This window comes from Bufo gargarizans, chromosome 2 (assembly GCF_014858855.1).
Source record: "Bufo gargarizans isolate SCDJY-AF-19 chromosome 2, ASM1485885v1, whole genome shotgun sequence".
In the NCBI taxonomy this organism is placed as follows: Eukaryota; Metazoa; Chordata; class Amphibia; order Anura; family Bufonidae; genus Bufo; species Bufo gargarizans.
The window spans coordinates 680,236,974-680,263,855 of NC_058081.1; the positions used below are offsets into that span (position 1 = coordinate 680,236,974).

General features: G+C 47.1%; 1 protein-coding gene across 3 annotated transcripts in view; it reads left to right on the forward strand.

The window, feature by feature from the left end:
- Window positions 1–551: 551 nt before the first annotated feature.
- DIXDC1 (DIX domain containing 1) overlaps window positions 552–26,882 on the forward strand; it is a 102,813-nt gene continuing 76,482 nt past the window's right edge. For all 3 annotated transcript variants that reach the window (XM_044278480.1, XM_044278482.1, XM_044278481.1), the window contains exon 1: window positions 552–744. In XM_044278480.1, coding sequence (XP_044134415.1) covers window positions 685–744 — 60 coding nt within the window. In that variant the 5' untranslated portion in view covers window positions 552–684. The remainder of the gene's footprint in view (window positions 745–26,882) is intronic.

The following is a 26,882-nucleotide window of genomic DNA, read 5'->3' on the forward strand; positions in this document are numbered from 1 at the left end:
AAAATGGGCCTCTTGTTCCGTTCCGCAAATTGTGGAAGGCACGCGGGCGGCATCTGTATTTTTTGCGGATCCGTTTTTTGCGGACTGCAAAATACTGAAAAAGCCATACGGTCGTGTGCAAGAGGCCTTAGGGCTGCGGTACCTGAACTTCTCTTACGGTTCTACAGAACTGAACTTGGATCACCGTAGAAATCTAAATTGACCTTTAGATGTCGGGGATCCGCTGAGTGACGTCTGCGTGAATACGGCTGACAGTATATGCGATGTATATGGCCATGTGTCTGATTAAGGGGGGGTATCCGGCGTTTCCCATATACAGCTGCCTTGGTTTGGCTCTGCTGGGTCCTAGCAGTCGCAGCAGTCCGCTTTTACAGAGCTTTGCATCTGTTTTCTGTTACGTCTTCCTGTGTCTCCATCCTATAAAGTGCTGCTCGTCTGAGTGATGTCAGGGCTGACAGCGCACACGCTGGTAGGAGATCCGTCCTGAGCATGCTCAGTGCCGCTCTGCATCTCCCCCCCTCACCCCTCCCTCCCTGCAGCTTTGCTTCTGGTCTCAGATGAACAGGCGGAGAGGACCAGCGTTATCCCCCATGGCTACTAATTCTTTGTGCATGGAAACAGCCCGGACCCCCTGCAAACTGCGGAGGGATTAAGTGAAGAGACAGTCCATTGCCGCCGTGGACGATGATCGCCTATCTGTCCCGGGGCAATCTGCAGGATATATTAAATGAAGGCTTCCCGGAGGTAAGTGCGCCCTTTACGAATGCACAGCTGCATACGGAGGCTGACCTGACATAGACGTGCCGCTGGGGAGAGTTTGGAAGTGCGGCTGAAGTTTGATGGGGGTGATCGCTCTCACAGCGGGGTCAGTCATTTCTGTGTCTGGCACACGCTCACTGCGAGGTTTCAATCTGAACAGGATATGGAGAAAAAGTGAAAAAACTGATATAGCAGAGCTGAGTTTGTCACTTGGTTTAGCCCTTTTATGATGTGACATCTGAGCAGCTCTGCTACAATGTATACAGCAGAAAGGTGTGTGTTGTAATGGGACTCTGCTCATACGCTGTGTCAGAATGTGAATTATGGATGATGGTGTCGGTGTAGAGGAAGCAGCGTATGGGGCATCATTACATTTCATGTCGCCTCGTGTAAGTGCGTTCCTGGGTACAGACGTTACGTACGGTCACATAGACCCTTGTAGGGGGCCTGGAGATGTGGTATGTAAAGTACTAACTTCTGAAGCCAGTCAGCGTGGTGCAGTGAACTGATCAGGCGATGGGGATTTGTATGGTTCTGTTCACACATCACTGCCGGTTTCTCATTTTTCGGATAAGGGTTGTATAGCATAGGAGTTAGAACGGTTCTATAGGGTGGGTCCACATGCCGTGGTGGCATCCCGGGCAAAAAACACGTGTGGATTTCCATAGCTTGTCACAGTTTTTGCAATGCGGTTATTGGACATCCACTTTCCACACATTAAGGCCTCATGCACACGACAGTATTTTTTCACGGTCCGCAAAAACGGGGTCCGTGATCCGTGACCGTTTTTTCGTCCGTGGGTCTTCCTTGATTTTTGGAGGATCCACGGACATGAAAAATGAAAAAAAAATCTAAGTCAAGTTTGCCATTAAAATGATAGGAAAAAACGGACACGGATCACGGACACGGATCACGGACACGGATGACAATCTTGTGTGCATCCGTGTTTTTTCACGGACCCATTGACTTGAATGGGTCCGTGAACCGTTGGCCGTGAAAAAAATAGGACAGGTCATATTTTTTTCACGGCCAGGAAAAACGGATCACGGATGCGGCTGCCAAACGGTGCATTCTCAGATTTTTTCACGGACCCATTGAAAGTCAATGGGTCCGCGAAAAAAAACGGAAAACGGCACAACGGCAACGGATGCACACAACGGTCGTGTGCATGAGGCCTAAAGGTGTTTTCTGAGATTTTGTTTTTATCCTGTGGTCATCAATATCTGATTCGTGGGGGTCTGACATCCGGGACCCCCACCGATCAGCTGTTTGAGAAGGCTGTACTCCGCGGTCTTCTCCGCGCTCACCAAGCACAGGGCCGTACACAGTATAGCGGCTGTGCTTGGTATCGTGCTCAGCCCAATTCCGCAAAAAGATAGGACATGTTCTATCTTTTTGCGGAACGGAAGTACGGGACGAAACCCCACGGAAGCACTCCATAGTGCTTCCGTAGGGTTCCGTTCCGTGCTTCCGTTCCGCACCATTCCGCATCTCCGGATTTGCAGACCCATTCAAGTGAATAGGCTTGTGAATGGACCCTAAGGCTACACGCACACTACCGTATGTGTTTTGCGGTCCGCAAATTGCGGATCCATGAAAAAAACGGATGATGTTCCCTAGGGCATCAGTTTTTTTTGCAGATCCATTGTAAAAATGCCTATCCTTGTCCGCAAAGTAGAAGAAAATAGGACATGCACTGATGCGGGCAGCACACGCGTTTTTTAATGGGTCCGCATCCTATCTGCAAAAAAAATGGAACGGACACGGAAACAAAATACTGTCCTCATCCCATTGCTCCGTTCAGTGGCCCCGCAAAAAAAAAAAAATTAGGCCTCATGCACACGACTGTTCCGTTTTTTGTGGTCCGCAAACCGCGGATCTGCAAAAAACGGAAGCCGCCCAAGTGCCTTCCGCAATTTACGGAATGGGCGGCCCATTGTAGAAATGTCTATTCTTGTCCGCAAACCACGGAACGCGGACCATTGAAGTGAATGGGTCCGCATCCGAGCCGCAAAAACGACGGCTCAGATGCGGACCCAAACAACAGCCATGTGCATGAGGCCTCATTGTGAGGTTTGGCAAACCCCCTCCTCTTGGGCAGACCTGTGAAGGGGAGCCTATTTACCTGCTTCCCAGCGCTGGCACTCCGCTCCTTCTCTCCCCGGCCTCAGCTGGTCTGCTGCGCACCCAAGATGTCTACTTCCGTTATTTTTCTTTGACCTTTTTAAACCGAAACAAAATAAATGTTACGTTTTAATCCTGACCACAAACGGGAACCTATTAGCCTTAGGCCCCTTTCACACGGGCGAGTATTCCGCGCGGATGCAATGCGTGAGTTGAACGCATTGCACCCGCACTGAATCCCGACCTATTCATTTCTATGGGGCTGTTCACATGAGCGGTGATTTTCACTTATGCGTTGCGTGAAAATTGCAGCATGCTCTATTTTGTGCGTTTTTCACGTAACGCAGGCCCCAAAGAAATGGATGGGGTTGCGTGAAAATCACAAGCATCCGCAAGCAAGTGCGGATGCGGTGCGATTTTAACGCACGGTTGCTAGGAGAACCGATCATTATTATTTTCCCTTATAACATGGTTATAAGGGAAAATAATAGCATTCTGAATACAGAATGCATAGTACAATAGCGCTGGAGGGGTTAAAAATAAAATAATTTACCTCACCTTAGTCCACTTGATCGCGCTGCCCGGCATCTCGCTTGTCTCCTTTGCTGAACAGGACCTGTGGTGACGTCACTCCGGTCATCACATGTTCCATCACATAATCTTTTACCATAGTGATGGATGATGTGATGACCGGAGTGACGTCACCACAGGTCCTGTTCAGCAAAGGAGACAGAAGGAGATGCCGGGCTACGTGATCAAGTAGACTAAGGTAAGTAAAAAAAATATTATTTTTTTTTTAACCCCTCCAGCGCTATTTTACTATGCATTCTGTATTCAGAATGATATTATTATCCCTTATAACCATGTTATAAGGGAAAATAATACAATCTACAGAACACCGATCCCAGACCCGAATTTCTGTGAAGAAGTTCGGGTTTGGGTACCAAACATGCCGATTTTTCTCACGCGAGAGCAAAACGCATTACAATGTTTTGCACTCGTGCGGAAAAATCGCGGGTGTTCCCGCACATTTTCCGGCAACGCCCGTCTGAAAGAGGCCTTAGGCTACTGAATTGAATTAGAATTACTACTTCCGTTATGACGCCGCTGCAGCCAATCGCTGGTCACAGCGGTGACCCCTGCTTCCCTTGCATCATGTCAAATGGTCACGTGTCGACCAAAATGACAGCCAACACCACTCAGCCCTCAGCTATCACAATAATGCTTCATAATATTCATAACTCTCCACTTATCTGTAGGCAGAAATGTCACTTGGTCCTCCACAAAGGCTTCTGTTGTGGTGACAGCGGTGTGTAGGCCGGTGCCGATGATACTCACCCTCTATTTATATATGCCACCAGACCCTTTGTAAATTGTGGCCGTCTGGTGGCCTATTGATCAGGTTCTGTGAGGTGAGCATAACCTGAGAACAGAGCGTTCTAGGCTGAGGAACATGACAAGGAGTTCAGGGTGATGACTTGGCCTCCATATTCCTCAGATCTCAATCCATGAGAGCATACCGTGTGTGCGAAGTGGTGGAAAATAAGTCTGATCCATGGAGTTAAAGGGTTTGTCTGAGATTTTGATATTGATGGCCTGTGCTCAGGATGGGTCATCGGTATCTGATCAGCGGGGGTCCGAATCTGAGTCAGTGCTCCGGTGAGCTCTCCATCCTCTTCCTAGGCCAGTGACGTCATGTACATCGGTCACGTGGCCTAGGCACAGCTCAGTTCTATTGAAATAAATGGGGCTGAGCTGCAATAAAGTACAACCGCTATACAGTGTACGGCTCAGTGCTGGGTAAGCTGTGAGGCGGCCGCAGCGCTTCATACAGCTGATCGGCGGGGGTTCTGGGAGTCGGTCCTCCACTGGTCAGATATATGGATGACCTCTCCTGAGGATAGCCCATCAATATACAAATCCTGGACAGCCACCATAAAGGATCTGCTCCCAGATACCACAGGACACCTTTAAGAGATCTTGTAGAGTCCACGGGGGGGGGGGGGGGGGGGGGTGATTTATGACGTGTGTCTGTTTTTTAGATGAGTTTTTCACTGGCGTATTTGATTTGTCGGTATGTGACTTGCCGAGTATTTCTGATGAGGCACAGGACATGTGATGAATTAATCGTGGGGAAAAATCGCCCTAGAAAAGTCACAAAAAGTCGCATCTTATGTTGTAATCATGACTTTGTAAATTAAAAAAGTTGCACGATACTTTTTAGACCTACTGAGGAAAAGTACGCCACCCATGAAGCAGCATATAAATTAGGCCTCATGCACATGACCGTTGTGTGCATCCGCGGCCGTTGTTCCGTTTTCAGTTTTTTTCCGCGGACCCATTGACTTTCAATGGGTCCGTGGAAAAATCGGAAAATGCACCGTTTGGCATCCGCGTCCGTGATCCGTGTTTCCAGTCAGTGAAAAAAATATGACCTGTCCTATTTTTTTCACGGACAACGGTTCACAGACCCATTCAAGTCAACGGATCCGTGAAAAATAACAGCTGCACACAAGATTGTCATCCGCGTCCGTGATCCGTGTCCGTTTTTTCCTATCATTTCAAAGGCAAACTTGACTTAGATTTTTTTTTTCATTTTTCATGTCCGTGGATCCTACAAAAATCAAGGAAGACCCACGGAAGAAAAAACGGACATGGATCACGAAACAACGGAAAACGTTTTTGCGGACCGCAAAAAAACCCGTCCGTGTGCATGAGGCCTTAGGCTGAGTTCACATCGCCGTTTAGCTTTACGTTCTATCCAGTAAAAAAAAATTTACGGATCCTGTTGCACCAGTTGTCATCCGTTTGAGCCATTTCCATCTGAGATCCGTTTTTTAGACGGGAAAAAAAGTCCTGCATGCAGTACTTTTGTTTCCGTCTACCGTCTAAAAAAAACGGATCCTATGCAATCCTATGCATAACTGATGCAACTGGATTAGTTTTTTTTACAGGATCCTGTTTTTTTTCTCTCTCTCTTCTTTTGACGGATCAGAAGAACGGAAAGTTAAATGGTGATCTGAATGCACCCTTAATTTGCGACTAAGGCTGCTTTCACATTAGCGTTTTCAATTGTGCTATTGAGATCCGTCATAGGATCTCAATATCGGAAGAAAACGCTTCCGTTTCGTCCCTATTCATTGTCAGTGGGGACAAAACTGAACTGAACGAAACGGAATGCACCAGAATGCATTCCGTTCCGTTTGGTTGCGCTCCCATCGCGGACAGAAAAACGCTGCTAGCAGCGTTTTTCTTTCCGCGATGTTGTGCGGAGCAAGACGGTGTTATAGAAAACGGATCCGTCCCCATTTACTTACATTGTGTGTCAGGACGGATCCGTTTTCTCTGACACCATAGAAAACGGATCTGTCCCCCATTGACTTTCAATGGTGTTCATGACTGATCCGTCATGGCTATAGAAGACATAATACAACCGGAACCATTAATGACGGATGCATGCGGTTGTATTATTGTAACAGAAGCGTTTTTGAAGATCCATGACGGATCCGCAAAAAATGCTAATGTGAAAGTAGCCTAAAACAGCTACAAAAAAAGGCAGAAATACATAAATCGGACAAAAAAAACAGGCGCAACCACTAATGGGGTCGTTTATCAAACTGGAATAAAATAGAACGGGCTTAGTTGCCCATAGCAACCAATCAGATTCCTCTTTTCATTATTCACAGCTCCATTGGAAAATGAAAGGTAGAATCTGATTGGTTGCTATGGGTAACTAAACTAAGCCAGTTCTACTTTACACCAGTTTGATAAATGACCCCCCCATATATGCAACTAAATAATGAAGACAATAGAAAACACTAAAAATTAGACAAAAAAGGAGCAAACAATGATGATAAATGACCCCCATGTCTCAATGTTACAGCTCTTTTGGTGGCACAAGAGGACCTACTCAGTAGTTTAGGCAGGTGGTTTTAATGTTATGGCTGATCAGTGTGTGGGGCGGCAGTGCCAGTGACATCATTTGATCCAGTGGTGTCTCCTATGTACTATGACTCTTGTTGCTAAGCAACAGCCTAAACATATGTGACACATGTGAGGAGGCCGGGTGAAAATGACTCTTTAGGGAGACTGAAGGCTTCCTTAATGAATAAATGTAATGTGAAAACCTGTATTTAACAGGATTTACAGCAGGAAGCGTCAGCCATATGTGGTGCGCGGATACGGAAGACTTCCGAATACTCTCTTACAGGGTGTCTGGAGGATGAAGGGGATGTCAGGGGCTCAACCAAATGGGCAAATTGCCATCAGCACAATTTGGCTTATGTATCGTATGTATTTTGTGGTCCGCAAATTGCAGATCCACAAAATACGGATACGTCCGCTTTGCAGCTGCATATCCTGGTATAATATTCTGTCTTTTTGTGGAACGGACATATGGATGTGAAAAAAACATGGATCATCCCTGCGCTTTCTGCATCCATATGTCCGTTGCACAAAAACGTGCAGAACATGGACTCATTGAAATCAATGGGTCCGCACAAAAAAAGCGGACAGCAACGGACGGCATCCGCATCCGTTGCTCCGTTCCGATGCCCCGCAAAAATCTAAGGCATGTCCTATTTTTGTCTGTTTTGCGGACAAGAATAGGCATTTCTATAATGGGCCTCCTGTTCCGTTTCCACAAATTGCGGAAGGCACACGTTTTTTGCAGATCCACAATTTGCAGACCGCAGAAAACGGCACGGTCGTGTGCATGAGCCCTAATATTCATTAGTCGGCGGATCCGGTATAGCTTCCTTAAACATGGAGGCTGCGCTGTGAATGTGAACAGAGCCCTCGCCGTATTTCTCTCCATCCCCCCCATATACAAGCTGTAGGTTCTGATCTTTCCTAGCAGAGCTCTGTAGTAATACCGGACAGTGGTGAACTATTTCCCACAGCAGGAGAAGCGCAGGTGACCCCTGTCTGTACGCTCCCCTATAGTCGGGGCAGTCTGCACCCGTGTGTCACACTGTTGTGGTCCTGACACGTGGGGAGAGGGTTAGATTACAGAGACTCGTCAGGTTAGCAGAATAAGCCTCGTATAATGAGATCCACACGTGTCGGGGCAGATAAAGCGAGCGGCACGCAGAGCCCGCTGTGCACACGTATCCCCGAGCTCTAGACTCCGAGAAGCAGGTGAATTAGCCGCAGTTTCTTTGATTTTTAGCATTTCATTCTCCTACATCCTGAGTCACTAGCATCGAGGGTCCCCCACAGACATGGTGCAGAGGATATTTTGGAGTACCTGTGGCGCACAGACCTGTCTCATATGTACATGCAAGGTAAGGGTCCCTTTGTCCTCTTCTACATTATGTTTTCTGTGGCCGTGACTGTGTCGGACCTAAAATTTTTCTTTTTTAGGCCTCATGCACACGACCATTGTTTCGCAAAATGGGGTTCCGTTGTTCCGTGATCCGTGTCCGTTTTTGTTTCCGTGTGTCTTCCTTTATTTTTGGAGGATCACCAGACATGAAGGAAAGTAAAAAAAAATCTAAGACAGGTTTGCCATGCAAATGATAGGAAAAAAACGGACGCGCGGACACGGATGACAATCTTGTGTGCCTCCGTGTTTTTTAGCGGTCCCATTGACTTGAATGGGTCTGCGAACCGTTTTCCGCGAAAATAATAGGACAGGTTATGTTTTTTTGACGGACTGGAACCACAGATCACGGACGCGGATGACAAACGGTGCATTAGCCGAGGTTACAACGGACCCATTGAAAGTCAATGGCTCAGCGGAAAATCCTGAAAAACGGCACAACGGACACGGAATAAAACAACGGTCGGGTGCATGAGGCCATAGTAGAACTTGTGTCTTGTCTGTCAGCGTGGAGCACGAGTAACATCTAATTTAAGGGGTTGCATGAAGTTGGTGGCTCGTGGTTAAAGTGGATCATCTGAAAGCAGATGTGAAGGTTCCTGAATACTTTTGATAGCTGTTGGTTCTGCTGAAAGCTAATCCGTCTGAGTTTGACCCTACTCTGCAGAGCGCGCATGTATTTTTATTAGGAAGAGGGGAATAAGCAGCCATGAGACATCTCATTATCATTAACCTTCAGAAAAAAGCAGGATCGGGCATGTTGAAATCCAACAATCCTTTTCTTCGACATCCGTACACATCTGATGGTCATCCAGTCCCACCTGACGTTTATCTAATGCGTTTGGCATCTTGAGCGTACGGCCACATGGTCAGGAGTGAGTTCAAAACAGATAAGAAGCCGTATCCGTCCTTTATACATTCTCTCCTTTTATGATCCACTCCTGATTTTGGCTTCCAAAACTGTTTAATCAAACCTGACCGTGTGGCCGTACCCTTAGTGTACACCAGATCGGCCTATATCCTGAAGTAAAGGACTGATACGTTTATGTATATCTTATTCCTCATGGATATACTAAGGGTCCATTCACACGTCCGTATGTGTTTTGCGGACCGCACATCGCCGGCACTCTCATAGAAAATGCATTTTCTGGTGCGCAGTTGCGGACAAGAATAGGACATGTTCTATTTTTTGGCGGAACGGAAGTGCGGATCCGCAAATGTGGATGCGAACAGCACATTCCGGCCTCATTAAAAATTAATGGGTCCGCACCTCTTCCGCAAAATTGCGGAATGGATGCGGACCCATTTTGCGGATGTGTGAATTATTGAGGAGAACCTAGATCCAATAACCTATGATGCGTAGCCCATAGTTCATAAGATCTCAATATATGTATGATACAATAATACATGGGCAGATCTTCTGGCCGTAATGAGCACTGATCCACTATGTGCAGGCCGATGGTCGCTCATTATTAATGTTTTCCCTGTTCTTTGATTGTGATGGGGTGACCACCTCCTTCCTTCCCTCTCATACAGCACATCCTCTGTTAGCATGGTTTCGGGATCTGTCCTTCAGGGTGGGGTCAGCAGTGATACAAAACACAGGCATCCATAGTTTAAAGTTTAAATAAGGTTTATTTTGCCACAGGGCATCCAAGTTTAATATTCATTTGGGTGAATAGACGGCACAAAATTTTTGTAAATAAACACAATACCTGCCCCTCTGGGCACTAACTAAACAGACAGTTACCTCACCTAGGTACTTCAGATCAAAGAGGGGATCAGGCTTTTAACAGCTACCACAGGTCCTGCCGTCTCCAAGCTGTGACCAGGAATGAGCATTGAAGCTTGTATTTATCCTCACCATAATGAGCCCATCAGCTACACCTGGGTTCGTCTCAGGCTAGGGGAAAATGTTGCACTGGAGTGGGAGGGAATGGTAGGTCCCTCTCCAAACCTACTCACCATTCCCTAAAAATCCAGGCCCATAAAACACTTTAAAGAACCGCACCTCAGCAAACACAGCGTATAGTGTGATTTTATTACAGCCTAAAAGTATTGTATGGATTGATATTATAATGACGAATTCTCCTTCAAGGGTCTGGAGTCTGGGTGATTGCCTGTCCCGGCAGGGCATGCTTATCAACATTTGTAGAGGTAAAAACGGGGTAATTAAAGGGGTTGTCCCATCTCAACATTTATGGCATTTTGCTAGGCTATCCCAATGGTAGGCGGGGACGGGCCGATCCTCTCTGGCGTCACCCGCGATTCTAGGGAGGCTCATCCCTGTCTGCCATTGACTTCTCCCCCCCGACACCAGATGTTTTCATCCGCTCACAGCTGCAGTGGCGGTGCGGGGACCAGGAGCAGTGTGGGGAGCGGAATAAGTATATTACCTGTGAGGGGCCCGGCACATGGGGGGGCTGTTTGAGAACTTGGATAACCCCTTTAAGACTAGCCCCAAGACACACCCCATATCTGTCCTGAATACCTACTTACTATACGGGCAGGGTTTACACAAGTTACTCCCATTTTTTGGGTTGGGACAAGCTGAATTTGCTTGTCTCTGGAAATTCAGAACGGTTCCTGCTACCATTGACCTAGGATTGAGCAGATGCGCTGGATATATCAGTAATGGACCCCTGCACTGTAATCACAGGACGGATAATCCGCCTGTGTGATCAGCCGGACACAGATGTGGTGGGGGTGTACACCGAGCCCCCCAGCCAGATTGGTCATGGAGAATACATCATCTCACTGATGAAAAGACACAATTAATATGTGAAATGGCTGGGAAGGGATATTGCGGTGAAGTGGATATAACAAGGGGCGATCCGTGAACCTGCGTTATCCATGTGATATCCATCATGGCAGTCAGTCCTGTAGACACAGCGCAGTCGTCACCCTTCTTCTTCCTCCACTTAGAATGATGTCACCGTCATGAGTTTCATTAGTAAAGTGGTTGTCAAATTGAAGAGAAAAGCCCCAAACCGTTCCCCCCCCCCGACCCTGCCACCAGAACTAGAGCTCTATAGAAAGAAAATTACCAGAAAATCCACTATCCTGAGCCAGCAGTGCCGGATATCATGTCGAATATAGCCAGGTTTGGTTAAAAAAAAACACGTGAATTTTAAACTTTACGGACTGGTTATGGGGTGATCTCGCAGCCCCTTGAGAGCATCTATAGTCACCCGAAGGAAAACCCAAAATAATAATGGGTAGTAATGGCACCTGGTATGTATAGCCCCCACCTAGTACCGCATAGTTCCCCTGTAATAATACTTTTTTAGGCCTCATACACCCGACCGTATCCGTTTTTGAGGTTTTCAAATTGTGGATCTGCAAAACACGGATACCGGCCGCGTGCATCACGCATTGTTCATTCTGTAGGTTCCGCAGTGTGTTTCAAATGACTGTTCTTGTCCGCAAAATGGGACTTTTTGGACACATTCTATTTTTTTTTTTTTTTGGGTGGCCGCAGAACGGACATACGGATGAGAACATCTCACGGTGTTCTGTCCGCATCTTTTGTGGCCCCATTGAATTGAATGGGTCAGCATCTAATCCGCAAAAATTGTGGATCGGATGAGAACCAAAACTTCGATTGTGTGCGTGAGGCCTAAAGAAAATGTGTCATCGGAAAATTACCTATGTTTTTATGTTTAACATATTTTTAAAGAATTATTGATTGTTATTTTTTTATTTTCCTTGTATTCCATAAGTTTAAAGGGCTTCTGTCACCCCACTAAAGTGATTATTTTTTTTTGGGCTACTGAAATTAGTTATATTGCGATATATGACAATATAATTGTGTTACTTACTTTGATCCAGCAGTTTCTGCAAAAAACGAAGTTTTATAATATGTAAATTCGGTCTCTACCAGCAAGTAGGGCGGCTACTTGCTGGTAGCTGCTGCAGAAATCCGTCCCCTCGTCGTATTGATTGACAGGGCCAGCCGGGATCTCCTCCTCCGGCCAGCCCTGTCGGCATTTCAAAAATCGCGCGCCTGTGTGGATTCGGCGCAGGCGCTCTGAGATGAGGAGGCTCGTCTCCTCAGCACTCCCTCAGTGCGCCTGCGCCGATGACGTCTTCTATTTCGGTGATGTCATCGGCGCAGGCGCACTGAGGGAGTTCTGAGGAGACGAGCCTCCTCATCTCAGAGCGCCTGCGCCGAATCCACACAGGCGCGCGATTTTTGAAATGCCGACAGGGCTGGCCGGAGGAGGAGATCCCGGCTGGCCCTGTCAATCAACACGACGAGGGGGCGGATTTCTGCAGCAGCTACCAGCAAGTAGCCGCCCTACTTGCTGGTAGAGACCGAATTTACATATATTAAAACTTCGTTTTTTGCAGAAACTGCTGGATCAAAGTAAGTAACACAATTATATTGTCATATATCGCAATATAACTAATTTCAGTAGCCCAAAAAAAAAAAATCACTTTAGTGGGGTGACAGAAGCCCTTTAAACAAAGACCATAAAGTCTTGCAGTTTTTGCACTGGCCACTTCTTTGTCTGTACAGATTAGGGATCGACCGATATTGATTTTTTAGGGCCGATACCGATACCGATAATTTGTGGACTTTCAGGCCGATAGCCGATAATTTATACCGATATTCTGGGAATTTTCATTTTTGAAAAAAAAAAAAAATTCCCACAAATCTGCTGAAAATTAATGTTTATTGTTAATGTGTATTTTTTTTTTGTAAATCTTTCTTTTTCATTTACATTTAATATTTTGGTGTTTTTATTATTTTTTTTGTAACTTTTTTTTTTAAACTAACTTTTAGCCCCCTTAGGCTGAGTTCACACGGGCGAGATTTCCGCGCGGGTGCAATGCAGTAGGTGAACGCATTGCACCTGCACTGAATCCTGACCCATTCATTTCAATGGGGCTGTGCACATGAGCATTTTTTTTCATGCATCACTTCTGCAATGCTTTAAAATCGCAGCATGTTCTATATTCTGCGTTTTTAACGCAGCCCTGGCTCCATAGAAGTGAATGGGGCTGCGTTAATAACGCATTGCATCTGCAAGCAAGTGCGGATGCAATGCGTTTTTCACTGATGGTTGCTAAGAGATGTTGTTTGTAAACCTTCAGTTTTTTATCACGCGCGTGAAAAATGCATCAAAACGCATTGCATCCGCGCGGAAAAAACTGAACAACTAAACGCAATTGCAGCCAAAACTGACTGAACTTGCTTGCAAAATGGTGCGAGTTTAACTGAACGCACCCTGAACGCATCCGGACCAAATCTGTCACGCTCGTGTGAACTCAGCCTTAGGGACTAGAACCCTTGTCCTATTCACCCTGATAGAGATCTATCAGGGTGAATAGGAGCTCACACTGTCCCTGCTGCTGTGTGCTTTGTGCACACAGCAGCATGGAGCTTATCATGGCAGCCAGGGCTTCAATAGCGTCCTGGCTGCCATGGTAACCGATCGGAACCCCAGCATTACACTGCTGGGGCTCCGATCGGAGGAGCAGGGGATCCTGTGGGGGGGGGGGGGGTTGCACCACTGCTTAATACTGGGGGGGAGGGGGGGCGCACTGCGCCACCAATGTCTGATACTGGGGGGGCGCACTGCGCCACCAATGTCTGATTTGGGGGGGCGCACTGCGCCACCAATGAAGCTTAATCTCTAATTTATTAATATACAGGAGGCGGGAGCTGGCTGCAGGATCACATAGCCGGCTCCCGACCTCTATGAGCAGTAGCTGCGATCCGCGGCACCTGAGGAGTTAACTACCGCAGATCGCAGCTACAGCTCATAGAGGCCGGGAGCCGGCTATGTGATTCTGCAGCTCCCGCCTCCTGTATATGAATGAATGATAGATTAATCTTCATTGGTGGCGCAGTGGCCATAGCTCCTCCCCTCCTCCTGTCCCCTGTACTTTCATTGGCTGCAGCGGCAGGAGCAGCACAGGGGGAGGAGACACTGCTCCTTCTCCCCTGTGCTGCTGCTGAGGGAACACGGAGAGCGCTGTCAGCAGCGCGATCTGTGTTCCCCATACACTATCGGAATATCGGCAAAATAAATGCCGATACCGATAGTGTTCAAAATCCTGAATATCGGACGATAATATCGGTAAATCCGATAATCGGTCGATCCCTAGTACAGATCACTTTACTGCAGTTATCTGCTTATCTGTCATTCTAATCCAGCCTGTAATGATATCACCTTTATGTATAGCTAAGACAGGATCCATCATTCACAATAGGTGATTGTCAGATCTTGTCTATTCTTTCCTTGTACAATGACCTCTGCACATGTCACAGAACACGCATAGAAGACTCTCCTAAGGTCTCCTCCTGACCATTCTGTCTATGGGCCGTGAGGCTGCTGTAAAGCAAGTTTCTCACTGCTGTTAAGAACAGCTCAGGCAAGATGGCCGCCCCCATGATCATGTTCAGAAATAAAAATCTTTAATCGGTAAATAAAAAGAGATTAGAAGAAAAGGATGTGTGAAGCCCTCAGATGACATTTGTGGGTAGGCGCACACCTCCATTACTGCTCCGGCTGCTGTTCAGGTGTAGAACAGCCTTCCAGAGTTCACCAGACCCTTTGACTTTAATGGGATCCGGCGCCGCTTTCCGAAAAATGCCAGCTTTTGTCTGGACAAAAAAATGACACATGCCAGAAAGATGCCGAATCCCTGTAGTTCTGGTGACAGATACCGCCAAACAGCCTAATGTGAGGGTGCGGGGTGTCAGACTAGCGATGGCCTATCCTGAGGATAGTCCAGTACTTCGTAAAGGCTGATCAACCCCTTTAAGCTGCTTTTTGTATTATATGAGGGAATTGCACTGTGAGTATTTGCCCAGTGCGTTTCATTATTGGAACCTCTCCCTTTACGAGCAGCACAATACAGCTGCTGTTTATGACAGTCTGTAGTCTGTGCGCACATTACATCAGTCTATTCACAGAGTACAGGCTGTAGTGAATGGCTCCGTGTTCTGCTGGCGGGACACGGGCAGGGAATTGCCCGCAGGCTTGTTAGCAGAGTTATGTCATTTGTGTACGGGATCAGATTTTGACAGTTTCATATGTGGGGTTTGCTCACTATGCAGCAACTATAATAGAAAAGTTAAAGGGGTCCTCTCACCTCTCCTGGCCTGTTTTAGTAAATACTTGTGTTCCCCATTAAATAACAATTCTGGAGCATCTTTTCTTATAGGACCCAATGGTGTGCTGTACCTCTGTTATTCCTCCTAGAAATTAATGAAATGACAACTGTGTGTTATCATCTGTGGGCGTGTCCTTGCACATTCTGACTATGTGCAGTCAGTGCTGACACTGCCAGACTGGGTAGGTACACACGGCCTTTGACAGGGCAAATGATAATACCCAATTGTCAATTCAATAATAAACTTTAAAGAGAAGGTACAGAGGAACTCCAGCAGCACTGGTGGTCCAGTGCTATATATGCTATATGCAGGGGTGCACCACCAATGAGGCGAGGTGAGGCAATTGCCTCAGGCAGCACCGGGTAAGGACAAGAGGGGGCAGCAGAAGGGGGATTATCTGTTTCTGCAGTATAGTATTGGGACGCACAGTGGGCACAGTATGTGGCGCTGTATTAGGCCTCATGCACACGACCGTTGTGTGCATCCGTGGCCGTTGTGCCGTTTTCCGTTTTTTTTCGCGGACCCATTGACTTTCAATGGGTCCGTGGAAAAATCGGAAAATGCACCGTTTTGCAGCCGAGGCCGTGATCCGTGTATCCTGTCCGTCAAAAAAATATGACCTGTCCTATTTTTTTGACGGACAACGGTTCACGGACCCATTCAAGTCAATGAGTCCGTGAAAGAACACGGATGCACACAAGATTGGCATCCGTGTCCGTGATCCGTGGCCGTAGGTTGCTTTCATACAGACGGATCCGAAGATCCGTCTGCATAAAAGCTTTTTCTGATCTAAGTTTTCACTTCGTGAAAACTCATTTCCGACAGTATATTCTAACACAGAAGCGTTCCCATGGTGATGGGGACGCTTCTAGTTAGAATACACTGCAAACTTGGTACAAGACTGCCCCCTGCTGCCTGGCACCACCCGATCTCTTACAGGGGGATATGATAGCACAATTAACCTCTTCAGGTGCGGCACCTAAAGGGGTTAATTGTACTATCATATTCTCCTGTAAGAGATCAGGGCTGCCAGGCAGCAGGGGGCAGACCCCCCCCCTCCCCAGTTTGAATATCGTTGGTGGCACAGTGTGTGCCCATGGCCCCCCCCTTCCTCCCTCTATAGTTAAAAATCGTTGGTGGCACAGTGTGTGCCCATCGCCCCCCCCTTCCTCCCTCTATAGTTAAAAATCGTTGGTGGCACAGTGTGCGCCCACCATCGCCCCCCTCCATCTTCCCCCCCCCCCCATCATTGGTGGCAGCGGAGTTCCGATCGGAGTCCCAGTTTAATCGCTGGGGCTCCGATCGGTAACCATGGCAACCAGGAAGCTACTGCAGCCCTGGTTGCCATGGTTACTTAGCAATAGTACAATAGTAGAAGATTCATACTTACCTGCTTGCTGCTGCGATGTCTGTGACCGGCCGGGAGCTCCTCCTACTGGTAAGTGACAGTTCTTTAGCAATGCACCGCACAGACCTTTCACTTACCAGTAGGTGGAGCTCCCGGCCGGTCACAGACATCGCAGCAGCAGGCAGGTAACTATGAGTCTTCTACTATTGTACTATTGCTAAGTAACCATGGCAACCAGGGATGCAGTAGCTTCCTGGTTGCCATGGTTACCGATCGGAGCCCCAGCGATTAAACTGGGACTCCGATCGGAACTCCGCTGCCACCAATGATGGGGGGGGGGGGGGGAAGATGGAGGGGGGCGATGGTGGGCGCACACTGTGCCACCAACGATTTTTAACTATAGAGGGAGGAAGGGGGGGGGGGCGATGGGCACACACTGTGCCACCAACGATTTTTAACTATAGAGGGAGGAAGGGGGGGGCGATGGGCACACACTGTGCCACCAACGATTTTTAACTATAGAGGGAGGAAGGGGGGGCGATGGGCACACCAACGATATTCAAACTGGGGAGGGGGGGGGGGTCTGCCCCCTGCTGCCTGGCAGCCCTGATCTCTTACAGGAGAATATGAGAGTACAATTAACCCCTTTAGGTGCCGCACCTGAAGTGGTTAATTGTGCTATCATATCCCCCTGTAAGAGATCGGGTGGTGCCAGGCAGCAGGGGGCAGTCTTGTACCAAGTTTGCAGTGTATTCTAACCTGAAGCGTCCCCATCACCATGGGAACGCCTCTGTGTTAGAATATACTGTCGGAAATGAGTTTCACGAAGTAGCTCATATCCGACAGTATATTCTAACGTAGAGGCGTTCCCATGGTGATGGGGACGCTTCAAGTTATGTTCGGGTGTCCGCCTGGCCGTGCGGAGGCAGTGCGGATCCGTCCAGACTTATAATGTAAGTCAATGGGGACGGATCCGTTTGAAGATGACACACTGTGGCTCAATTTTCAAACGGATCCGTCCCCATTGACTTGCATTGTAATTCAGGACGGATCCGTTTGGCTCCGCACGGCCAGGCGGACGCCAAAACGACTTTTTTTTCATGTCCGTGGATCCTCCAAAAATCAAGGAAGACCCACGGACGAAAAAACGGTCACGGATCACGGACCCACGGACCCCGTTTTTTCGGACCGTGAAAAAAAACTGTCGTGTGCATGAGGCCTATATGTAATGTTTTCCAAGTATGTCTTTAAGGCTCCATTCACACGTCCGCAACGTGTTTTGCGGATACACGGAGCCACGGATCCGCAAATCACGGAAAGCGGCAATGTGCTTTCCGCATTTTGCGGCCCGCACATTGCCGGCACTAATAGAATATGCCTGTTTTTGTCCGCAATTGCGGACAAGAATAGGACATGTTCTATTTTTTGGCGGAAACGGAAGCACGGATGCGGAAGCACGGATCCGCAAATGTGGATGCGGACAGCACATTCCGGCCCCATTGAAAATAAATGGGTCTGCACCCGTTCCGCAAAATTGCGGAACGGATGCGGATCCATTTTGCGGACGTGTGAATGGACCCTTAGGCCTCTTTCACACTACCGTTTTTTTTTCCGTTTTGCGGTCCGTTTTTTGCGTTCCGTATACGGTCCGTATACGGAACCATTCATTTCAATGGTTCCGCAAAAAAAAACGGAATGTGTTCCATATGCATTCCGTTTCCGTATTTCCGTTTTTCCGTTCTGTTGAAAGATAGAACATGTCCTATTATTGCCCGCAAATCACGGTCCGTGGCTCCATTCAAGTCAATGGGTCTGCAAAAAAAACGGAACACATACGGAAATGCATCCGTATGTCTTCCGTTTCCGTTCCGTTTTTTCTGAACCATCTATTGAAAATGTTATGCCCAGCCCAATTTTTTCTATGTAATTACTGTATACTGTATATGCCATACGGAAAAACGGAACGGAACAACGGAACGGAAATGGAACCACAACGGAAGCAAAAAAACGGAACAACGGATCCGTGAAAAACGGACCGCAAAACACTGAAATGGACATACTGTAGTGTGAAAGAGGCCTAAGGCCCCTTTCACACGGCCGAGTTTTCCGTGCGGGTGCGATCCGTGCGGCGAACGTATGGCACCCGCACTAAATCCTGACCCATTCATTTCTATGGGGCTGTGCACATGAGCGATGTTTTTAACGCATCACTTGTGCGTTCAGTTGAAATCGCAGCATGCTCTATATTTTCCGATTTTGACGTGACGCAGGCCCCATAGAAGTGAATGGGGTGTGTGAAAATCGGATGGCATCCGCAAGCAAGTACGGATGCCGTGCGATTTGCACGCATGGTTGCTAGGAGACGATCGGGATGGAGACCCGATCATTATTATTTTCCCTTATAACATGGTTATAAGGGAAAATAATACAATCTTCAGAACATCAATCCCAAGCCCGAACTTCTATGAAGAAGTTCGGGTTTGGGTACCAAACATGCGCGATTTTTCTCACGCGAGTGCAACGCATGACAATGTTTTGCACTTGCGCAGAAAAAATCGCGCATTTTCCCGCAACGCACCCGGCTCTTATCCGGGCAAAAAAACTCACGCCCGTGTTAAAGAGGCCTAACAGTAGGGCTGGAGGGAAGGGGATAGGTGAGGAAATGGGCATTGGGGGGGCGCCATTAAATTTTTCGCCTCAGGCAGCAGAAAGGCTAGGTGCACCCCTGGCTTTATGAAGTCATTGGTGGCAGCGGAGCGGGCGCTGTGCAGGTAGTAAATAATACACAGCGGAGGAGCGCTGCAGCCAGCAGGATGGAAAGGTAAGGATTCTCTCCTTCCTGCACAGCGCTCACTCCGCTGCATATATAGCACTGGACCGGAAATGATTATCAATATGTCACAGCCGCAGGCACCATTACATGAGGTTGTCAGCCCTGTCAATCAAAGCTGATGGGGGACTAATAATGAGTACTGGAGCTGTAGTGGTGCTCCAAGAGCTCCTCTGGCCCCTTGGTGCTCTAACTGCTGATTTGCGTAAAGATAAAAGTGCTCATTTCTCCACAACCATGCATGCTACACAGGAGATTAAGGTATCATTTTCTTCAGCTATATACTGGTTTAATAGGGTGGATCATGCTGACAGATGCGTTTTGAAATCAGTGGATACGTGTGTAGAGCAAGACAGCACGCGTTTGTGATTTACTGACGTGTGAAGGAGGCAGCTGGTTTTCTGAGCTTGAGGTTTGGGGACGGGGTAGCGTTTAATTCCACGGCTCGGCTAAGCTCACAGCTTATAGTATCAGGGGACATCCTGCCTGACACTAACCTGCAGGATCTGCCGAACGCAGCAGCAGCCACATCCTGCTATGTAGAGACCTGTAAGCCCACTAGACGTGGCTAGAAATGCACATTTACATAGCAGCAGATCACCTGAGTGCACGCCGTGTACACCGCACTCCAGACAGCACACGTTCACACAGACACCCGCGGTGGTCGCGTTATCAACTGTACGGAAGCTGGCTAAAAGAAAAACGTCTCTGCTGCCCCAACCAGTCAATGATTGGTTGCTATGGGCAACAAAGATTCTTTTTTAGACCGTTTTAATAAATGAAGCCCATTTTTGTACATGTCCTACTGGGAAACAATTCATTAGGGAAACCTCAAAACTTCCTAATGTTTTTCTGTAAATTAGAGAACACTCTCCTTAATTAATTCACCCACACTGCACTTACCAGGTCCGCCCTGGTTTCCACTTCCTCATCCAGACTCGAGAGACAGTCCGCAATTGGCTGAGCGGTAGTTACATGCCATTTCCTGTGTGTCAGGCCTGGACCAGGAAGTGCAGAGCAGCGGTGATCTGGCAGCTGTCAGAATGGCAGTGAGGGATTTTAGCACTTAACAGGGTCATTGTGCTTTCAGAAAACTTTTCATATATTATAGGGACTTATAAAAAGTTTTGATCAGTTGGGGTTAAGCGCTGAGACCCCCACGATCTCTAGAACGAGGGGAGAGAAGTGCTCGCTTACCGTGTTCTATCTTCTCCATAGAGAGTCTATGGAGCCATCTCATGCAGCGAGGAGGGAGGCCGTGCTAAGCGAGCGCTTCTATCCCCTTGTTCTAGAGATTGGGGGGAGGGGGGGGTTCTCAGCGATCAGATCCCCAGCGATCAAAACTTATTTTCGAAGTCGCTTAGTGGTTGTGGGGTGGCTGCACATACGAGACGTACTCTCCGTTCACATCGGTCCTCTATCCTGGAGATAGGAGCGGGTCCTAGCAGTGGGACCTGCAGCAATCAGACGTGTATGATATATCCTATCGATATATATGTCTCCGATGGGAATACATGTACTTTAATGTCCAGATATGTTGCCTAGAAACCAAATTAAGGGGAGGTGGGTGACAACCCTGGTGTGCTGCTAGCGTTGTCACCTGGCTGTTCTGCATGCAGGATTTCGGGGGTTGACTTTGGTCGTTAAACAGTTATGGTGGGGACCTGTCTGCCGTGGTGAGGATTATAATAAACATGTCAGGAGAGGTGACAGGTCTTCTTTAAACCATCTTGAGCTAGTTGATCAAGAATGGAAATGAATAGGAACCTTCAAGTAGCCTGAGGCTGTCCATACAGTACTGATATCAGACCGCCATGGAGGCAGATTTAGAGCATTTGCTGACAACACCGCTTTCTTGTGTTTGGGTATTTTTCCAGTTGTTGTCGGCACCATCATTGGTGTAACTGGCATATGCCTGGTGTTTTCTGCAGGTTTTATGCCCCCATAGCAAACATGAAATTGGACAGTATATTGGACAGTATAATGTTGGCATTTTTGATCCAAGACAAGTGCCCCTGTGTATTTTCCCCTCTGCGCCATTTCCGCGACCACTGTACCCCTCTCTATGGTAATAATGCAGTTCTTGTGGAGAGGGAAGACCTGCATGGGTTTCATCGTCCAGTAGGAAAAGGGAAGGAGACCATCCAGGGCTGGGGCCCGATTCATCTGTAGATGATGTAACCTGGCATTCACCAGTGAGCGCTTTGCCCAGCAATAATCACGTTACTCTAATTCAAGTAAATACGGATTAGGTTTATTCATCACCGTTCCCATATAGATCAGGAGATTACTTCAGGTCAAAGCGGAACCTCACATGGTTGTTGACATGTCTTAAGCCTTATTCACACGTCCATGTCCGTTTGACGTCAGTGAAGGGTCCATTTATGGTTCTTGTGTCCATTTTTGTCCTCCGTGTTTCATCCGTATTCACATCATCCGAGCGTCTGCTATCAATAGTCCATGAAATGCAGAACGAACATGGATAGCATGGTTTTGAGGGACCTGTAGTTCTGTGGGCCTGTTTGGTCCTCAAAATGGACCTACTGTCTGAACAAACACACTAAGGCCAAGTTCACACATAACTTATTTGGTCAGTTATTTCCATCAGTGATTGTGAGCCAAAACCAGTAGTGAAGCCTCCACAGAGATCAGGTGTAATGGAAAGATCTGCACCGGTTCTGTGTGTTGGACCCACATCTGGTTTTGCCTCACAATAACTGATGGAAATAACTGACCAAATAACTAAATTGTGAACTGTGCCTAAAATCAATGGAGCTGTATGCTGTCCGTACTGTGGATGCAGTATAAATGAGCCTTGAGCAAATCCCATGACTATAGCAAGAACCTGATTCTAGACGGAGATAATTTTTTCCTGTGGTCTCATGTCTTCCCAGCGGTGAATCATGTGCTGTCTGGCGGTGACATCATCATCCAGAGTGTGTGCACTCTTCTGTGGAGTCCGGTGCCCCCCCTACCCTGTGAGGCTTCTCCTCCCAGTATTGGTTTTTTGTATACCACAGCAGCTACCAGATAGGAAGTTGTGATGTCATAGCTACAGTACTTACCTGACTAAAATGTACCTGTGTTGTCACGGTTGCTTACTTGACAAAAACTGGTTTCGATATCACAGAATGTTACCCGTTATTAACACAGCGGTTTACCTTACTTTAATACAATTGTGATGTCACAGACACTGACAGACGTTTACCTCAGTGAATCCTGCTTGTATTGTCACAAGTGCTTGGCTGATGGAAATGCACTTGTGATGTCACAGCCCCTCACCTAACAGAAACACAGCTGTGATGTCACAGCCCCTCACCTAACAGAACCACAGTTGTGATGTCACAGCCTCTCACCTAACAGAAACACAGCTGTGATGTCACAGCCCCTCACCTAACAGAACCACAGTTGTGATGTCACAGCCTCTCACCTAACAGAAACACAGCTGTGATGTCACAGCCCCTCATCTAACAAACACAGTTGTGATGTCACAGCCTCTCACCTAACAGAAACACAGCTGTGATGTCACATTGTTCCAGCAGTTATGCCCTGGAGGACTTTTAATTTTGCATAAGAATTTTTTTTTTGCCTTTCCGGAGCCATTTTTTCCATTCACATAACCGTGTGAGGGCTTGTTTGTTTTTTTGCTGGATAAGTTGTACATTTTAATGGCATCATTTAGTGTAACATGCGATGTAGTGGGAAGCTGAAAAAAAAATCCAAATAGGATGTAATTGAAAAAAATGCAAAAAAACTTAGTTTTTACGGCGTTCCCTATGTGGAAAAACTGACCTGTTACCTTAATTCTCTGGGTTAATACTATTACAATGATAGCACATTTATATAGTTTCTTATTATTTTACTGATAAACCCCCCCCCCCCCCAAAAACTAAAAATATTTTTTTTCTTTTCATCGTCATATTGTGACCCCCATAACTTTTTTTATAGTTATGTCTACGGAGCTGTGTGAAGGCTCATTTTTTTATTAATACTATTTTGTAGTGTGTGTGACTTTTTGATAATTTTTTATTCCATTTTTCGGGGGAAGTGAAGCAGCGAAAAAGTGGTGAATCATTTAGATTTGTTTTCCGTTACGGCGTTCATCATACAGGATAAATACGTTTATGTTTTAAAAGTTTGGACATTTTAGGACACAGCAATGTCTATGATGTTTATTTTTTTATTGTTAATTTAGCCCTAGGAGGCTAGAATATGGTATCTTCAGATCGCTTTTAGATTATATTGCAGTGTATTAGCACTGCATTGTATGCCCTATTTGCTGTTATCCTGTGGAGTGCTTCCACCTGCAGGCCTCTATAGAAACTACAGCTCTGCTACACTGGGTTTCTTCAGAGACCCAGCACATCAGTGCTAACACACGACTCCCTCGATCGCCGCCTGGGGTTGCAGGCCTGGAAGTGCAGTGCTTCCTGGTTTTCAGCCTTCTGATTGGAAAGGATTAAATGTCTGCAATCGGCATTATCGCCGATTGCAGTCATTAGCCCTTGGCCTCTGCTGTTTGAAACAGCAGAAACCCAGCGGCAATGGTGCTTGCTGTGCTGGCAAGCAGGTGCCATATTTAAATAGCGGTCGTCTAAGGGTTACGTTGGTATTTATTTGTTGCTATTGACTGATTCTTATGGTTACATTCGAGAATGCAGCGTGATCTCTTACTGGTTCCCATGAAGAACAGGACCCAAGGGAAAGCGAGATGAAGTCATGGCTGGGTCCTATTACAGCGCCCAATGTTTAGGCAGGAGGATTTCAGCAAACCGTAACCCTTTTATGTGTATGGGGGCCTTCCAACTTTCTCTCAAGGGTGTCTGACAGGGTCTTTCTCCGATGTACGGGGGCTGCGAGGGGTTGTAAGGGATAGCTGCATATCTACAGGGTGTGGGCAGCCAAACTTTTAGGGTACCTGCACAGCACACGAGAGCAGATTTCAAAAGTGTAGATTTCTGTGCATATTCACACCAAAAACCGTATCTGCTATTTGGTATTTTTTGGTGTAGATTTGATGCGGTTTTGCCGCAGCTCTCACTCTTCCATTGAAAAGGTTGAAATCTGCGCCAGAAATCACAAACATAATTGACATGCTGCCTATTTCAAAATCCACAAGGCACGGTCAGCAAAAAAACAAACTGTATGTGAGATTTTTGTACACTTTGCTGGTACTGTATTATGCTGCGGTATTTCTGCACAGGAGTCTGCACTTAAAAACTGTAGGTAGTCCATGTGTAGGTAGTCTTAGGGTTATTATTAATTGATGCAACGGCGTTGTTGTTGCCTGGCTACTAAATAAAAATGGCTAACGGGTTCCTGAAATCTACGGTTATATCTTAAAGCGGTATCGGCAACTGCTCACATACGTGTCTGTATTATGTACATGGCTATAATAGGGCCGCCACAAACACTCATGTGATCTCAAAGATCCCTTAGTAAAGGCTCATGCACACAAACGTATTTTCTTTCTGTGTCCGTTACGTTTCCTTTTTTGCGGACCGTATACAGAACCATTAATTTCAATGGGTCCGCCAAAAAAATAGAAGGTACTCAGTGTGCATTCTGTTTCCGTATGTCCGTATTTCTGTTCCGCAAAAAATTAAAACATGTCTTATTATTATCCGCACAAGGATAGGACTGTTCTATTAGGGGCCAGCTGTTCCGTTCCCCAAAATACGGAATGCACACAGACGTCATCCGTATTTCTCGCGGATCCGTTTTTTGCGGATACATATGGTCGTGTGCATGAGGCCTAAGGTGCATTTAGACGTGCCGAGGAGCAGCCAACTGTCGGGAAGGAAGCGTTCCTTCCCGACAGTCGGCTGCTTAAGAGGAGGTGAAGCAAGCATTTACTGGAAGCGATCACCTCCACAGTATGAAGACAAGGGGTGGCTAGTGCAATCGCTCATTCTCGTACAGCTGCATTGTTTCTGGGCAGCAGATCCCTGTTTGGATAGTACTATTTACTTCCCCGAAACAATAATTGGACTGTCTGCACCAACAACAGGATCGCCAAACGAACGAGCGTTTCGCTCATTCATCAGGTGGTCGGCAGCACCTTTACACGGGCAGATTGTCGGGAACGAGCAGTGCCCATCTAAATCCACATTCGTCTCCGATCTCATATTAATATGGAGTGGTTTTTGTATAACACAATCAGTCACTCCTGATCACATCTGGGTGTTGTCTGTAGAACATACAGCACCCGTCCCGACCCATCATAGTGAAAATCGCAATGTGCCCCATCCAGGTTTCCGTATGCCACCATATGACATCTCAATATCTCCATATGAAGCCCCAGTGTACCGCCATAGATACCCTCCATACAAAATAGAGCCATACTATAGCATCTGCATGAGGCCTGTGGCTGGCCATATAGAGTAATAGGCTTCTGGATGCCATGACAACCTCTTGGCACCATGTGATTGCGTCTCGGGTGGTGGGGTGGTGGATGCGCTGACAGAGGTAGTCCCCTCCTCCTGTCAGACATCTTAGGTGCCGCGGTCACTATTGACAATGGCATCTAAAGGTTTAAATTAGGAAGAGCAGAGGTTCTTCTAATCTTTCAACAGTCCCTTATCACTGCTGATTTGATGCTACTTCGGTCCCCGCACCTCTCCACTTTCTAGTCCTGCCACAGTTCCCAGAAAATGTCTAGAAATGCTTTCTCAGTCAGTCATTGGCAACGGAGGGGGGTGAGTGGCCATTTTTCAGCCTTTGTTAAGCGGGGACCAGGGGGATGAGGTCAACGCTACAATGGCAGCGGTGACGAATCGGCGATGTGATCACTCATTATTATTATTTTATGCATTCTGGCCGGGTAAAAAAAGAAAACTTAGCCACTGGAGAACCCCTTTTAAGGATGTTTTTGAGTTAAAAAAGTGTAAAGGGCCTTGACAAGAGAAGACGGACCCGTGGAAGATCTAAAAAAGGACCTTAGGCCTTCTCTGCTTTGCATCTGTTCATGTTTCAGGCTTAGTCTTCACACCTCAAAATTAGAACTCATCTGGCGGGTAGATCTTCTGTGCTCCTCACTACCAACCTGGACCCACATGACCCTGGTCTGTGCGTCCGATTTCTTTGCCGCGGCGGGGGAGCAGATGGAGATGTGCCCAGCGAGTGTTAAAACATTGATGTGCTCCTCTGTAGCGTATAACGTGACCTGGACAGCGCTTGTCTTCTGGATGACTGAGCTGCTCCACGTCTGAATCAGCTTATTCCACTGTGAAAACAGGCCACGTCTGGGCCGGCGAATACAAGAGCTGTTTATATCCGGAACGGGGCAGCGAGTATAGAAGTGACAGTTCAGACCCAGACACGCAGCGCGTTCTTATGTCTAATGCATCTTCATTACAGACAGATGTCT